The sequence below is a fragment of the Physeter macrocephalus genome, chromosome 1, assembly GCF_002837175.3.
Source record: "Physeter macrocephalus isolate SW-GA chromosome 1, ASM283717v5, whole genome shotgun sequence".
In the NCBI taxonomy this organism is placed as follows: Eukaryota; Metazoa; Chordata; class Mammalia; order Artiodactyla; family Physeteridae; genus Physeter; species Physeter macrocephalus.
Genome location: NC_041214.2, coordinates 77,562,697 through 77,579,185, shown reverse-complemented (window position 1 = coordinate 77,579,185; position 16,489 = coordinate 77,562,697). Strand labels below are relative to the sequence as shown.

The window sequence follows — 16,489 nt, the reverse complement described above, 5'->3', positions numbered from 1 at the left end:
TCCTGCCCGTCTGGAGCAGGGAGAGGCCACAGCAGTGAGAGGGCCGCATACCGCCCAAGAAAAAAAAAAAAAAAAAAAAAAAAGTGTTCTGTAAGTGATTAGTATTATTCATTTTCTCTGCTCCAGAAAAACAACACCTACTACACCGGTGTTCTGTTAACTTACCCACTACTGCCTTTGCTTTTCCTTCATGGAAAGACCATGCAAGAGCCAAGGCTTCTGTAAGACAGTCTTGTTTCAGGAGGTGATCCACTCTCTAAAATGAATAAATGAGAGAAGACAGACCCCTTTGTCTGACCAATCACCAGTCAAAATTCCTACTCTACCTAATATCTTTCCAGAAGTTGCTGCTTAGTAGCTAAACTTATTCCAATAACCATGTGAATATCTTATTTCCAAGAAAAACAATTTCTTAAAGCACTGGATAGTACAGTGACTGTATAGGCTAGTATAAGCAGCCACAAGGCCTAAATATGAAAAGAGGAAACAGCTAGAATGTCACTGTAGCAGAAACAGCTAGTTATCACAACATCCATTCACTCCCTCCTCTTTCGTAACAAATCCCAAGTTTATTTGAGACGGCAATAAACCAGCTAAAGGACATTTCTAAGACTCCCTTGTAGCCACTTGGGGCCATGTGACTAAGTTCTGGCCAATGATAAGTGGAAGTGCTATCTGGACCTTTCTGGGATGTCACCTTAAAAGTCCAGGGCCAGCCTTCTCTTTCCTCCTTCCTGGAATGTGGATTTAAAAGCTGGAACTCCAGCAGTCATGAACTCCATGAAATGATCTTGAGACTAGAATCCACACACAAGGATGGCACAATAGGGTAGTATGCCAAAGACCATGGAGTTGCCATACTAGCCACAGACTGCCTACCTCCAGATTGCTTTTACATGAGAGAGAGTTCTTTTACACCACTGGTATTTTGAATTTTCTGATATATGCAGCCAAACCTTATTGTTAGTTATAGTCAGTTTTATCAAATCAAGTATGTGATAGTTATAATGGTTTTGATGTACACTTCTGAAATTAAAAAGCACGAATCCAAATACTCTTTCTGCAAAGTCAGAACAAAAAACGTCAAGATGCTCTCAATTCAATAGCGCTAACATATAAAATTACTTTGAACTCACCTCTCTCCAGCTCCTCAGCATCATCACATAAACAGACTGGAAAACAAAGAGACGGAAATTAAAATCATCATCTTTAACAGACTTGTTAAACAAGTTTCAAACTTCTGACACATTTGTCTCAGTCCTACATCTCATTTTACATCTCTTTAAGTAAAAGATAATTAAGTAAATACTACAGTTAAAAGTATTTACTAAAGGGTCTTCAAGGGCCCACGTTAAAGAGTAAATCAAACATTTAAAGGTCAATAAGTCTACAGTCCAAGAAGGAGTTAATTCCACAGATAAGGAAGAAGGAAAGTCCAATCTCCCAACATGTTTCTCTGTGCTAAGTTTTTTTTTTTAATTTATTTATTTAATTTATTTATTTTTGGCTGCATTGGGTCTTCGTTGCTGTGCACGGGCTTTCTCTAGTCGTGGAGAGCAGGGGATACTCTTCATTGCGGTGCGTGGGCTTCTCATTGTGGTGTCTTCTCTTGTGGCGGAGCACAGGTTCTAGAGTGCAGGCTCAGTAGCTGTGGCACACGGGCTCAGTAGTTGTGGCTTACGGGCTCTAGAGTGCAGGCTCAGTAGTTGTGGCACATGGGCTTAGTTGCTCTGCAGCATGTGGGATCTTCCTGGACCAGGGCTCAAACCCGTGTCCCCTGCATTGGCAGGCGGATTCTTAACCACTGTGCCACTAGGGAAGCCCTCCATGTTAAGTTTTTTTAAAAAACCCACAGGAACAAATTGATATACAAAAAGTTCCTATTCTAAGTCAAATGTCTCAATGCGTTTTAATATACCCTAAGATGATCTAAGCTAAAGGACATCTTAATTACATGTCAAATATTAATGATAAGGTATCTTCCTGGTCATGAAAACATAAATGTGAAGGAACATTATGAAAGTATCCCTCTGAACAAAGAAAACCAGAACCTAAACAAAAGTAAAAATACAGTATGTCTAAAAGTAGAGGAAATAAATTAATTAGTTGTAAAGCACAGAGAACTATATTCAACATCTTACAATAACCTATAATAAAATAAAGGGGCAATCTTAAAAAAATTAATTAAAAATCATCTAACCCCTAAAAGTTTTCGATTACTGCTAATCAGTATTAATTTTGTAATGCACTGCCCTCTTTACCAGCAACGTCCTTCAGCCCCTACTATCCTGACACAAATGCACACCAAGTCACAGAGTGGAAGAACTTACTTTTGTCCCCAAATAAAAGATCTGACCACCATAGATACTGATGGATTGATAACAAGCCTTCTCACCAACCAAAGCCTAAAAAAAAAAAATTTAAAGATAAAAGTTACATGCATTAGGAGTTTCAAGTTTTAAAGAATGTGGATTATAGAGACAACATGGTTTCATCCCATAAGTGAGTGGGGGAAAAAAATGTCAGTCAAGTGCCAGTCTGTGAGTGGAAGTGGCATAAAGGACAAAGTGCAAAAGTAATTCTCTGCTTATATACGGTCTCTTTATTTTTCAGAGTAATGTGTAAAGGGAAGAACATGCCAACTTCTAAATTTGAAGCAAAATTGTTGCAACCTGCCCACTACTGGATGACAGGTAGTCACTGCTTCTGGCAAAGAATAGGGCTAATTGAAATGGTACTTCCAAGTTCTTTGAAATAAATATCAACAAAAAACACAAGAGGAAACAGGAAGATAAAGCAGCACAGTACATGAAAGTCAGCACAGCCCAGCAAAATAGAAACGAAACCTACAGTCTGATAAATCTGGTTGCAAATTTTGGCTCTGTCACCCAATAGGTGACAGAGGTTAAACAAGTTTCAAACTTCTGACAATTACATTTTTCCATCTTTGAAAACTATGCAGTTTCTGGGAGGCTTAAATACATTAATATTTATAAATCTCCTAAAATATGTAAGTGGTCAATACTGATAACTAGTAATTTTTCCTAACTTTTTATTATGAAAATTTAAAAATATATACAAAGGTAGAGAGAATAAAATAATGAACCCAATGTATCCAGTAACCAGCTTCATTAATTATCACTTCATCACCAATCTTGTTTCATCTATATTCCCACTGACTCCCCTATAACACAGTAAAAATTCTGAAGTAAATCTCAGATCTTGAACATCTCATTTACAAAAATTCAGTATATGCACAATAAATAAATCCTTTCTAACATAACCACACAATTTCATTGACAGGCTTTCAAAAATTAACAATCATTCCTCCATGTCAAATATCTGATCAGTGTTTGGATTTCAAATTGTCTCATAAATGTCAAATGTTATTGAGGTTTCTGTTCTTTGTTTAGTTTTGTTTCTACATTTCATTTGTTTAAATCAAGACCCAAATAAGGGCCACACACTGAAGCTGGCTGATGCATCTCTTAAGTCTCTTTTAATCGACAGAGTTTGCCTCTATCTCTCACGGTCCTTTATTTTCCTTGAAGTTTATTTGTTGAAGACGCTGGAACACTTATCCCATAGAGTTTCCTACTATTTGGATTTTGCTAACAGCATCCCCACGGAATTTTTTAACATGTTCCTCTGCTTCTGTATCTCCTCTAGAAGATCAGAATCAGGGTTTTTTTTTGTTTGTTTGGTTTGGTTTTCTGGTAGTACCACTTTAAGTATGACATTAGCGGTAGGATTTTTGTAGATGCTCTTTATTATCAGGCTGAAGAAGTTCCCTTCTATTCCTAGTTTGCTAAGAATTTTATCAGGAATAGATACGGAATTTTGTGAAATGCTTTTCTACATCTTTTGAGATGGTATTATGACCTTTCTTTTACAATAAACTAAATCAGTGAATTACACTGACTTTTTAAAAAATAAATTATTTATTTTTGGCTGCATTGGGTCTCTGTTGCTGTGCGTGGGCTTTCTCTAGTTGTGGCGAATGGGGGCTACTCTTCATTGCGGTGTGCGGGCTTCTCGTTGCGGTGGCTTCTCTCATTCTGGAGCACTGGCTCTAGGTGCACGGGCTTCAGTAGTTGTGGCACATGGGCTCAGTAGTTGTGGCCTGCGAGCTCTAGAGCACAGGCTCAGTAGTTGTGGCACATGGGCTTAGCTGCTCTGTGGCACGTGGGATCTTCCCGGACCAGGGCTCAAATCCGTGTCCCCTGCATTGGCAGGCAGATTCTTAACCACTGCGCCACCAGAGAAGTCCCTACATTGACTTTTAAATGTTAAACCAGCCTGGCATGACTTGTATAAACACCATTTGGCCATAATTACTCTTTTTATACATTGCTGGTTTCTATTTGCTACTATTTTAAGGATTTTTGCTTCTCTGCTCATGAGGTCATTGGTCTATAGCATTCTTTATTGTAATGTCTTCGGTTTTATTATCAGAGGTAAGCTGGTGTCATAAAAAGAATTACGTGCTCTCTTTTTGTTTTTTGTGTTTTTTTTTGTGGTACGTGGGCCTCTCACTGTTGTGGCCTCTCCCGTTGCGGAACACAGGCTCCGGACGCACAGGCTCAGCGGCCATGGCTCACGGGCCCAGCCGCTCTGCGGCATGTGGGATCTTCTCGGACCGGGGCGCGAACCCGTGTCCCTTGCATCGGCAGGCGGATTCTCAACCATTGCGCCACCAGGGAAGCCCCTATGTGCTCTCTTTTACTCTACTTTTTAAAAGATTTTTGTGTAAAATTGATATTTTTTTTCCTTGAATATAATAGACTTCACTAGTGAAGCTATCTGAGCCTGGACTTTCTTTTAGGAAATCAAGTTAATGTACAGCCAGCCACACAGAAGTACAACCAATTAGATTTTCACTTCTTGAGTCAGCTTTGGTAATTTGTGCCTTCCAAAGAATTTTTCCATTTCATCCAAAATTGTTTAATTTATTGGCATAAAGTTATTCATATTATCTTTTTAATATCTTTAGACTCCATAGCAACCACACCTCTCTCATTCTTGGTATCAGTAATTGTGCCTTCTCCTTCTCTGGATTAGTCTCACTGGAAGTTTATCAATTTTATTTATCTTTTTTTTTTTTTTTTTTTTTTTTTTTGGTGGTACGCGGGCCTCTCACTGTTGTGGCCTCTCCCGTTACGGAGCACAGGCTCCGGACGCGCAGGCTCAGCGGCCATGGCTCACGGCCCCAGCCGCTCCGCGGCATGTGGGATCTTCCCGGACCGGGGCACGAACCTGTGTCCCCTGAATCGGCAGGCGGACTCTCAACCACTGCGCCACCAGGGAAGCCCTTATTTATCTTTTAAAGAACAAGCTTTCTTTGATTTTCTCTATTGTTTGTCCATTTCCTACTTAACTGATATATGTTCATCTTTATTATTTCTTCCTTTAACCTACTTCAAGTTTATTTGCTCTTCTCTATTTCCTTAGATAGAACCCTAGATAACTGATTTGAGATCTTTTTTTTCTGATGTATTTAATGTTATAAATTACCCTCAAATTTTTTTCTTTTTTTAAAATTTATTTATTTTATTTTTGGCTGCATTGAGTCTTCGTTGCTGCGCATGGGCTTTCTCTACTTGCAGCAAACAAGGGCTACTCTTCATTGCAGTGCATGGGCTTCTCATTGCAGTGGCTTCTCTTGCTGTGGACCACAGGCTTCAGGTGCATGGGCTTCACTGGTTGCAGCACGCAGGCTCTAGGGCGCACAGGCTTAGTTGCTCCACGGCATGTGGGATTTTCCCTGACCGGGGATCGAACCCGTGTCCCCTGCATTGGCAGGAGGATTCTTAACTACTGCACCACCAGGGAAGTCCCACACCCTCAAAATTAATTTAATTATAGACCACAATTTTTTTCTGAAATACAGCTGATTTACAATGTTGCGTTAGTTTCAAGTATACAGCAAAGTGATTCAGTTATACATATATATATTTTTTCAGATTCCTTTCCCTTATAGATTATTACAAGATATTAAGTATAGTTCCCTGTGCTATACAGTAGGTCCTTGTTGGTTATCTATTTTACATATGGTAGTGTTTATATGTTAATCCCAAACTCCTAATTATCCCTCCCCCTCTTTCCCCTTTGGTAACCATAAGTTTGTTTTGTATGTCTATGAGTCTGTCTGTTTTATAAATAAGTTCATTTGTATCAATTTTTTAGATTCCACATACAAGTGATAACATGATATTTGCCATTCTCTGGTTTACTTCAGTCAGTATGATAATCTCTAGGTCCATCCATGTTGCTGCATTATTTCATTATTTCATTCTTTTTATGGCTGGGTAATATTCCATGTATATACCACATCTTCCTTATCCATTCATCTGTCGATGGACAGTTAGGTTGCTTCCATGTCTTGGATATTATAAATAGTGCTTCTATGAACATTAGGGTGCATGTATCTTTTTGAATTATAGTTTTGTCCAGATATATGCCCAGGAGTGGGATCACTGGATCATATGATAATTCTATTTTTAGTGTTTTAAGGAACCTCCATCCTGTTCTCCACAGTAGCTGTGCCAATTTACATTCCCACAAACAGTGCAGGAAGGTTCCTTTTTCTTCACACCCTCTCCAGCATTTATTATTTGTAGAGGTTTTGATGATGGCCATTCTGACTGGTGTGAGGTGATACCTCATTGTAGTTTTGATTTGCATTTCTCTAATAATTAGCAATGTTGAGCATCTTTTCATGTGCTTATTGGCCATCTGTATGTCTTCTTTGGAGAAATGCCTTTTTAGATCTTCTGCCCATTTTTTGATTGGGTTGTTCGTTTTTCTGATATTGAGCGGTATGAGCTGTTTGAGATCACAGCTGTTTGATATGCTGTATTTTCACTTTCGTTTAGTTCAAAATATATTCTAATTTCCTTTGAGATTTCTTCTTTGACTCATGGGTTATTTATAAAAGTGTTACTTAATTTCCAAATATTTGGGTTTTCTCCAGATTTACCCTGATGATTCCTTCAACAATTTGCTGTAGTTTGTTTTATGGCCTAGCATATAATCTATTGGATGTGCACTTGAAAAAGTTTGTAATTTGCTTTTGTTGGGTGGAATATTCTATAAATGTCAGTTAAGTCAAGTTGGTCAATAATTTTTTTGTCTTCTATATCCTTGATGGTTTTGTCTACTAATTCTATTAATACTGATAAAGGAGTTTTGAAATTTCCAAACTCTAATTTTGGACTTCTCTGTTTCTCCTTTTAGATCTGCTAGTTTTAGTTTCATACATTTTGAAGGTCTGTTATTGGGTGCTTAAACCTTTAAGATTGTTATGCCTTCTTGACAAATTAACCCTTTTTTATCAATTTGAAATTTCTCTATCTCTGACAATATTCTCTACTCTGAAATCTACTTAATCTGATATTAAAATAGCCATTCTAATGATTAGTGTTTGCATGATATGTCTTTTTCCTTCCCCTTACTTTTAACTTGTCTGTGTTTTTGTATTTAATGTGAACTTTTTGTAGACAGCATATAGTTGGTTCTTGCTTTTTTTTAATCCAGTCTGACAATCCTTGCCTTTTAACTGAAATGTTTAGACTATTTCCATTTCCTATAATTATTGATATAGTTGGGTTTAGATTATCTTATTGTTTTCTACTTGTACTACCTGTTCTTTTTTTATGCTTTGTTGAATTTAATATTTTTTAACATTCCATTTTGTTGCTACCAGTGACTTATAAAGGTATACTTCTTTTTCAGTGACTGCTCTAGTGTTTACAATATGCAGCTTTAACTAATGTCAGTCTACATTTACATAATATTATACTATTTGATGTATAATGTTAACAACCTTACAATAATATACTTCCTTCCCCCCACCCCCTGCTGGTATGTACTATTTTCGTCACACTATTACTTCTACATATCATAAACATTACTTTTGTTTTAAACAGTCAACTGCTTTTGTTAAAGGACAATATTAAGGTATAATCTACATACCATAAAATTCACTCATTAAGTATACAATAATTTTTAGTAAATTTACAGTTGTTCGACCATCACCAAAATCCAGTTTTAAAACATTTCCATCACTCCCCAGAGATACCTTTCACCTATTTCCAGTCAACTCTCATTCCTACTCCTGGTCCCAGTCCCACTAATCTACATCTGGCTCTATAAACCTACCTTTTCTGGACATTTCATATAAATATAATCAAAGAGTATATGGTCTTTCCATATGGCTTCTTTCACTTAACACAGTATTTTTGAGGTTCATCCATGTTGTAGCATGTGTCAACAGTTCATCTTTTTTATTGAGGAATAGCATTCTATTACGCAGATATGCCACATTTTGTTTATCCATTTATCAGCTAGTGGACATTTTGACTGTTTTGACTTTTTAGCTATTAAGAATAATGCTGCTATGAACATTTGTGTACAAGTGTTTATGTAGAGATATGTTTTCATTTCACTTGAGTAGCTACCTAGGAATAAAATCTCTCAGTCATATGGAATCTTTATGTTTAATATTTTGAGGAACTGCCAAAATGTTTTCCACAGTGGCTGCACCATAACCCACAGCAAAGTACGAGCGTTCCAATATTTCTGAATCCTAATCAACATTTGTTATTGTCTTTTTTTTTTTTTTTTTTTTTGCAGTACGCGGGCCTCTCACTGTTGTGGCCTCTCCCGTTGCGGAGCACAGGCTCCAGACACGCAGGCTCAGCAGCCATGGCTCACGGGCCCAGCTGCTCCACGGCATGTGGGATCTTCCCGGACCGGGGCACGAACCCGTATCCCCTGCATCGGCAGGCGGACTCTCAACCACTGCGCCACCAGGGAAGCCCTTGTCTGTCTTTTTGATTATAGCCATCCTAGTGGGCATGAAATGATATCTCACTGTGATTTTGATTTGCATTTCCCTAATGATTAATGATGTTGAGCATCCTGTCATCTGCTTATTGGCCATTTGTATATCTTCTTTGGAGATTGCTGCAGTTTGTTTCTGATGAGAAATCTGCTCTCACACTTATTGTTACTCCTCTGCATTTAATGTGTCTTTTTACTCTGCCTGCTTTAATATTTTCCTCTTTCCAATTCATTTGGACCAGTCTATGTTTATTTTACTTGTGCTTGGGTTCACTGAGCTTCTTGCAATTCTGTGTTTATAGTTTAGGAAAGTTTTTGACCATTATTTCTTTAAATTTTTTTCCCTCCTCTCCTTCAGAGATTTCAACTACACATTTATTAGGTTAAGTGGTGCTGTCTCACTGCAGTCACTAACATTAGTGTTTCTTAAATTTTTTCTATTTCATTTTGGATAGATTCTATTGCTCTATCTTCAAGTTCACTAATATCTTGAAAACTATTGTTTTTTGTTTTTTGGGGTTTTATTCCTGATTTCTTTTCCAGACAGGAGAGTAAATCCAGTCCCCATTATTCCATCTTGGCTGAAAATGGAAGTTCAAAGTCTATCAGTATTTTTAATAACCACTCAGACAAAAGAAAATATCTAAGTGTGGGACAATAATTATTCTTACTTTAGTGAATTCTACTGCATTACCATTTCTTCTGCTGGATTTTCCTGGTTTCTAAATTCTGAAAATATATATGGAAGACCCTTTCACATATATTTATGGTCTAATATCTCAGGGAGATTTGAGCAATGGCTAGATATTATACTGCAGACACTCATTATATATGACCTTCATTACTACTTTTTTCAAGAAATTATCCAGAGAAGACTCAAAAAGTCTAAATTTCCTGCTTAAAGATTACTGGCTTAGGAAACATGAGATCACAATTCAAAGTAATTTAACTGTAAACTACCTGTGTAAACTGCTAAAGGCCATTATTGTCATTGCTTAAAATATAGTAAAATTAATACTAAGATCATAACTTTTGTGTCTTCCTTCTCTGTAGGCTCCTACATTTCATCTATTTCCTATTCCTCCAGAATCATCTTTCTTTCTCTCAAAGCTATCTTTGCCTTTTAATGGCTACAGCCTCCATACATGTTCCAGCCTTTACTAATCACCCAAATATTTCCAAAGCCTTATAGGCTACCTGTCTCTCTAGTCTTTTATTCCTTAAATCTATCAGGCTTGTTGCCAACATAATAAACTTTCTAAAATACCTTGCTTTTACAATTTCTTTCTCATGTACTTTCAATTTCATTTCATTATTTCAGTATGAAAGTTAAAATTCTTTGGTGTTAAATTAGTCACATTTCCAAGTAGAAGACAACAGGAATTATTGTTCTAGTTCACATTCCTGAATACGTACAAACACAGTCACATCCACTTCAACCTAGTTAGTGGCTTTAAAAAAAAAAAATCTCAAGACTTAAAGATAACTCCTCAGAATTCCTATTTCTAAAACAAAACAACAACAAAATACCAAGTTTATCAAAGCAATACTAAGATAATGGATTACCCTTACCAGTGCCTGGCTCACGTTTCCTCCAGTGGCTAGAGATTTGAAATGGCTGCTATTATAGACCAACTGAACTTCTGAGATCTCCACCGTTTCCAATTCCTCTTGAGTTTGCCGATCAATCACATGCAACTTCTCTACACTGTCCAAGAGCACAATCGTGCGTGAGTTTATCCACTGTAATTCAAGCACACAACAACACAAAAGTGAGGCCCATCCCACACCATCGTCCAGGGCAAAAAAGCTTGGCAACTCACTTAAATGACACTGACGACCTTATCCATTTAATTAATAACTTGATGACACCACAATCACAGCAAGAACTACTCGGTGACAACCCAGAGAACAACAGGTGCACAGCGTAGTATTGAGTTTTGATGGTGTTAAAATGACTCATAGTGTAAAAGAAGACTAACTAAGAGCTCTAATAGATATTATGGGATATACTGTTTTTTATCAATGTTTTTGAAAGGTACATCGGCACAATGACTTAAGCAAAGTGACCAACTTTGCATTTCTAGTGTTTTTGACATTAATCAAACAAAAGGGCAAATGAAACCTCATAAACCTATCTGGTCAAAGAATGATTGTTACCATTTAAGTAATTCATATTTAAAAATACAAGCTATTTAAAATATATATTTCCTTCAAAACATACCTACAAATTATGGCAGAGTTCTTTGCTCTTTCTATTTCTCTATATATTCTGAATATTCTTTAATCAGTACTATTATAATCCTAAAAGTAATAACAATAATAATGTTAAAATCTTCTGAAGGATACCATTTTGATAAATTTCTTGGATTATATATAAGACTTCTTATTTTCAAAATATTTTTTTGAAAAAAATCTCAATCCCTTCCCAATAAATAAATGAAGTCTTAAAATCTGCTCAATTAAAATTCTAAATTAGCCAGAACAAAGTACTTCCCCTGTACTTTCTCTCTCTGGTATTCATTTTGGTTTATTTATATGAACTCTTCCCATGTTATCAGAAATTATTTGCATAATATCATATCAAAGACAATCAAGTTGAAAATGGATCAATTTTCTTTTAACTGTGTTGAATATATACTTTAACACTGTGTTACACGGGAAGGGTTTGGTTTTCCAAAAAAAACTGTCCCTCAGGAAACAGAGTTTGACACTCAAATCATTTACAAAGAGCTTTTGTAAGGTGCTCTCTTGATTACTTTACTTTGAGAAACAAAGTATCATTTAGGAAAGACACATTATTCAGCCCTGTATAAACTTAGTGCTAGTTTTTAGATGCTTTCAAAGGTCACCTGGTTAAAAGAGAGAGAATGACAAAAAATGTTAGCAGGATTAGCAATTATTCTTGGGATTAGACCCTCACTATTTTAAGTGTTGACACATTGTAAACAAGCCTTTTAAAGGTAATTTACAAAGCAGTGCAGTTAGGGATCACATTATGAATAAGCCACAGGACAAATGAAAAACACCAACTGTCCTACTATTAGGAGTCCTACTATTAGGAGAATGGCTACATGTGGTTGGGAAAATTTTTTCCAGGGACAGAATCATATGCAGATTTTTAAAGTGCTGTATCTCAAACATCTTAAATGGAAGCAATGATGATGAATTCTAGAAAACTGTGTTATATGATTTTCAACAAGGGGTTCTGGTGATGACAAAAACACTGATGTCTTATACACATAAGAGGTTGAACAAAATTATTTCATGAAATGTGTATGAAAAAAAGTATTATTTCTAAATCAAGTCTGTATATGAGATTGAAAGGCAATGCGCAAATAAATTAATAAATCATCTATTATAAAAATTGATGCAAAAAGAAATAATCTCTTTTTTTAAAAACCAAAAGTTGCTCAGGACTGAGATGCACAGTAGAGAGAGAACTCTGAAAAGTTTTTAGCCACAGATAAAGAATAGCTCCTGAACTCCTGAACCAATTAGGACATACTCAGAAGTACAAAAATGTGTTAACAAAGAAAGCCCGGCAATGATCCTGAAGAAATGATTCTGATCTCCCCTTTGAGCTAATCAGGATATTAAAGAAAACTTTTGCTGATCCTGCCAGCGTTCAGCAGGACATAAGGCTAAAAGGCAATAAAAATAATGTGGCATCACACCAGCCTCAGACTTTACTCAGTACAAGCAGGATTTAACTTTTTTTAAAAATTTATTTATTTTTGGCTGTGTTGGGTCTTCGTTGCTGCACGTGGGCTTTCTCTAGTTGCAGCGAGTGGGGGCTACTCTTTATTGCGGTGTACGGGCTTCTCATTGCGGTGGCTTCTCTTGTTGCGGAGCACAGGCTCAGTAGTTGTGGCGCAGGGGCTTAGTCACTCCACGGCATGTGGGATCTTCCTGGACCAGAGCTCGAACCCGTGTACCCTGCATTGGCAGGCGGATTCTTAACCACTGCACCACAGGGAAGCCCAGGACTTCACTTCTGTCCACATTTTATATAATCCTAAAGGTCATGATTTATGGCAGAAATCCTGGTAGCCTTAATACAACATGGACTCAAAACAATTACGTAAAATGAACGGGGATATTTCATTTCAATAATACTCACAGTAAAGTTGATGAGGTCATAGTACAGGTGAAGATGCTTTTGCTTAGTAACATGTATTGCTCCAGATTCGTCTCTCTTAACCTGATGATGAAATAAAAACAACCTAAATATCAGCTATTGTTTGAGAGACGTTTTAAAGTCTCACCTAGTCAATCCACCTAGAAAATGATTTCCATTCAGAATATGGATAAAACAAAAGTATTGATAAGTAAAGAAACTATACAAATGAAAAAAATCATTCACATCATGATTTGTACCAAAATCCATAGTACATCTGGTCAGTGGTCTAGTTGTCAGTTTAGGCATACCTTGTTTTATTGCACTTCACTTTATTGTGCTTCCAGATATTGTGTGTTTTACAAACTGAAGGTTTGTGGCAACCCTGTGTCAATCAATCTATCAGCGCCATTTTTCCAACAACATTTGCTCACTTCATGTCTCTGTGTCACATTTTGGTAATTCTTGCAATACTTCAAACTTTTTCATTATTTTTGTATTGTTATAGTAATCTGTGATCAGTGATTTTTGATGTTCCTATTGTAATTGTTTTGGCATTTTTTTAGCAATAAAGTATTTTTAAATTAAGGTATGTACATTTTTTTAGAGATAATGCTATTGCACACTTAAAAGACTACAGTACAGTGTAAACATAACTTTTATATGCACTTGGAAACTAAACAACTTATGTGACTCACTTTATTGCAATATTTGCTGTATTGCAGTGGTCTGAAACTGAACCCACAATATCCCTGGGGTATGTCTGTACAGGCAAATGCTGTATGTAATATTCACTCTGTCATAATTCAGAAAAACCTAACTGCATCACGTCAATGACTATTTCGCCAGAGTTAAAGCATAAAATGGGATTGGTGGCATAATGTAAAAAAGTAAAACAAAAGTTCATTAAAAGAAAGAAAACTGCTGCAGTGACAAAACTAGACTTCTTTGAGTGAAGTATGATACTATTATAGCTCAAACAGCCCAAAATTTCCCAAAAAAACCTCGTGTCAATATTTTACTTACATATGCATACATATATATACTCTCTATAATCTTCAATCATCCTTATCATTTGCTCTCTCCACTTATGCTCCAAGGTGACAGAGCACTGAAGAACAACACACCACAATGACCTGCCTGAAATTTATGACGTTTAATTCAACCTGGGTTTTCTTGCATACTCTCCATAGTAGTGTTCTAGATGTCTTCCTTTCCCTTTAAGTCACAATTCCTCTTTGCCTTCTAGTCGCAACACTTGTAGTGTTGACCTCACCAGATATCTTAACAAACAACTGAGATTGTTTGTTAATGTGGGCTCACTTAGGAAGTGAAGATGGGAGTACACAAAGGGCTCACATTTAATGTGAGCCCTTTGTGTACTCCCATCTTCACTTCCTAAGTCACCTCCCCTGTAATAAAGAATGCTCTGGTAAAAAGGAGCGTAAGATCTACAGCTATGTGTTTAAGAGTAAGTTCCACTATTACAGCTGAGTCACCAAGGGTAAATCATTTATTCTTTCAGTTTCCTCATTTGTAAAATGAAAATAAGACAGCACCAAATTGTTTCGTATCTTGCATATGTTGAAAGTGTTTCATAAACAAAAAGGTCAATGCCAACATTAACTATTCTAAGATTGGCTAAAGTCCTTGCTAAAGAAAATTACTTCACCTGTATATACTCTAAATCCTACTCCCTCCATTGCTGTTTAATATTACCCCTCCCCTGCTAACATACTCAGTAACTCCTTTCAAAGGAACTTTTTCCTCTTGCTATCAAACAGGTTTCTGACTTTTCCATCTTCAAAAAACAAAAGCAAAACACCTTCCCTTCATTTACTTCTTCCACAAAGTTAACCATTCTTTTTCCTCTTGTAACCAAATGCTATACTATGATTGTGCGAGTCTGTTCTTCTAGATACCCATTTCTTTAACAAGGCTCTATAATCTAGCTTCCACCTCAATTCCACTGATAATTAGTCCTCTGAAAAGTTTCTAAAGAACTACTTCTTGCATATCTGGTGGTCTTATCTTCAGTCTTCTTCCTTGATCTCTCTTTGGCATTGGTATTACCCTGGAACTGATAATGTGCTGAAGCCTCTCCTTCTTCATCTTCTGTGATGCCATACTGGTCTATTTCCCCTCCTACCTCTAGATGCCTTTATAGGATCCTCCTTTCCAATTGTCTTTTCTTTTTCCTTTCCCCTACTTGAGTGTCCACCAGGTTATGTATGCTTTCGCTTTTGATTTTCACAGCTTCAACTACCTTCTCTATTCTGGAATTCTCATTTTCACCCCAGACCTGGACTGCCTATCCTCCCAGAGGACATTCCCCAATACAACACTTGAGAGTCTCACCTTCACTTCCAACCCAACACATTCAATTCTTCCCTAACCCTAACTCATTGAATATTTCATGCTTCTAAAATGCAAAGCCAGAAATGCAATGTTTTGTTTAGGTCCTTTGGTCCCCAGATCCACTAAGATGAGAAGCCTTGTCTTTCCTTCAAAATGCGGTGTCTAACTAACTCTCACTGCAACCAACCATCCTTGTCTAAAGACCTCACACTTGCTTTATTACAAGAGCCAAACCTTTCCTTTCCCTCCAACCTCCTATAATCTGTTCTTTTTGCTATTTCTACAGTGATCTTCCTAAAACGTCACTTTAATCACATCACTTTAATTACCTAAGAACCTGTGATGGCTCCCCATTACCAATCTAGGTCAATTATTATATAATCTAGATCAGAGGTTGGCAAACTTTTTCTGTAGAAGGCCATACAGTAAGTATTTTAGGTTCTGCAGAGCATACAGTCTCTGTCACGACTACTCAACTCTGCCACAGTAGTGCAAAAGCAGCCATAAATAATACATAACCGAATGGTTATGACTGTGTTCAATAAAACTTTACAACAACAAGCAGCCAGCCAGATCTGGCCCATAGGCCATAGTCTGCCAACCCCTAATCAAGATCCATGCCGTATGTTCAACTTTATTCTCAACAATAAGTTTCTCCCTCTCATTAACTCTATAAATATTTATTAGGGACTTTCTACATACAAGCACTGTCCTAGTGGCTGGAATAGAGCAGTAGAGTTGGTTTTACACTTACAGAGCTTTCAGTCTAGTGAGGAAAAAAAAATATTAGATAAGTAATTTTTAAAATGCTGAATGTTGTCAAAAAAGGTCTTATCAGCGTCTATGAAGTGGGAAATGCTAACTGAGGTCAGGAGGTCAGGAAAGGCAATGCTAATCATGAGCCAGTATAATGTGGAAGAGAGCACACAGCTTTCCTGGCAGAGGTGTTGGCATATGTAAAGACACTGAGGGCAAAGACATGGAAGCAACCTAAATGTCCATTGACAGAGGACTGGATAAAGAAAATGTGGTGGGGAGCAGGCAAGATGGCGGAAGAGTAAGACGCGGAGATCACCTTCCTCCTCACAGATACATCAGAAATACAGCTACACGTGGAACTTCTCCTATAGAACACCCACCGAACACTGGCAGAAGACCTCAGACCTC

The 16,489-nt window shown here is 37.0% G+C and overlaps 1 protein-coding gene across 5 annotated transcripts in view; it reads right to left on the bottom strand.

Annotated features, from left to right (window-relative positions):
• VPS8 (VPS8 subunit of CORVET complex) overlaps positions 1–16,489 on the bottom strand; it is a 290,094-nt gene that overhangs the window by 245,216 nt on the left and 28,389 nt on the right. For all 5 annotated transcript variants that reach the window (XM_055084239.1, XM_055084243.1, XM_055084241.1 and 2 more), the window contains 5 exons: positions 12,968–13,048; positions 10,417–10,587; positions 2,331–2,405; positions 1,137–1,172; positions 166–256 (listed from right to left, as the gene is read on the bottom strand). In XM_055084239.1, coding sequence (XP_054940214.1) covers positions 166–256; positions 1,137–1,172; positions 2,331–2,405; positions 10,417–10,587; positions 12,968–13,048 — 454 coding nt within the window. The remainder of the gene's footprint in view (positions 1–165; positions 257–1,136; positions 1,173–2,330; positions 2,406–10,416; positions 10,588–12,967; positions 13,049–16,489) is intronic.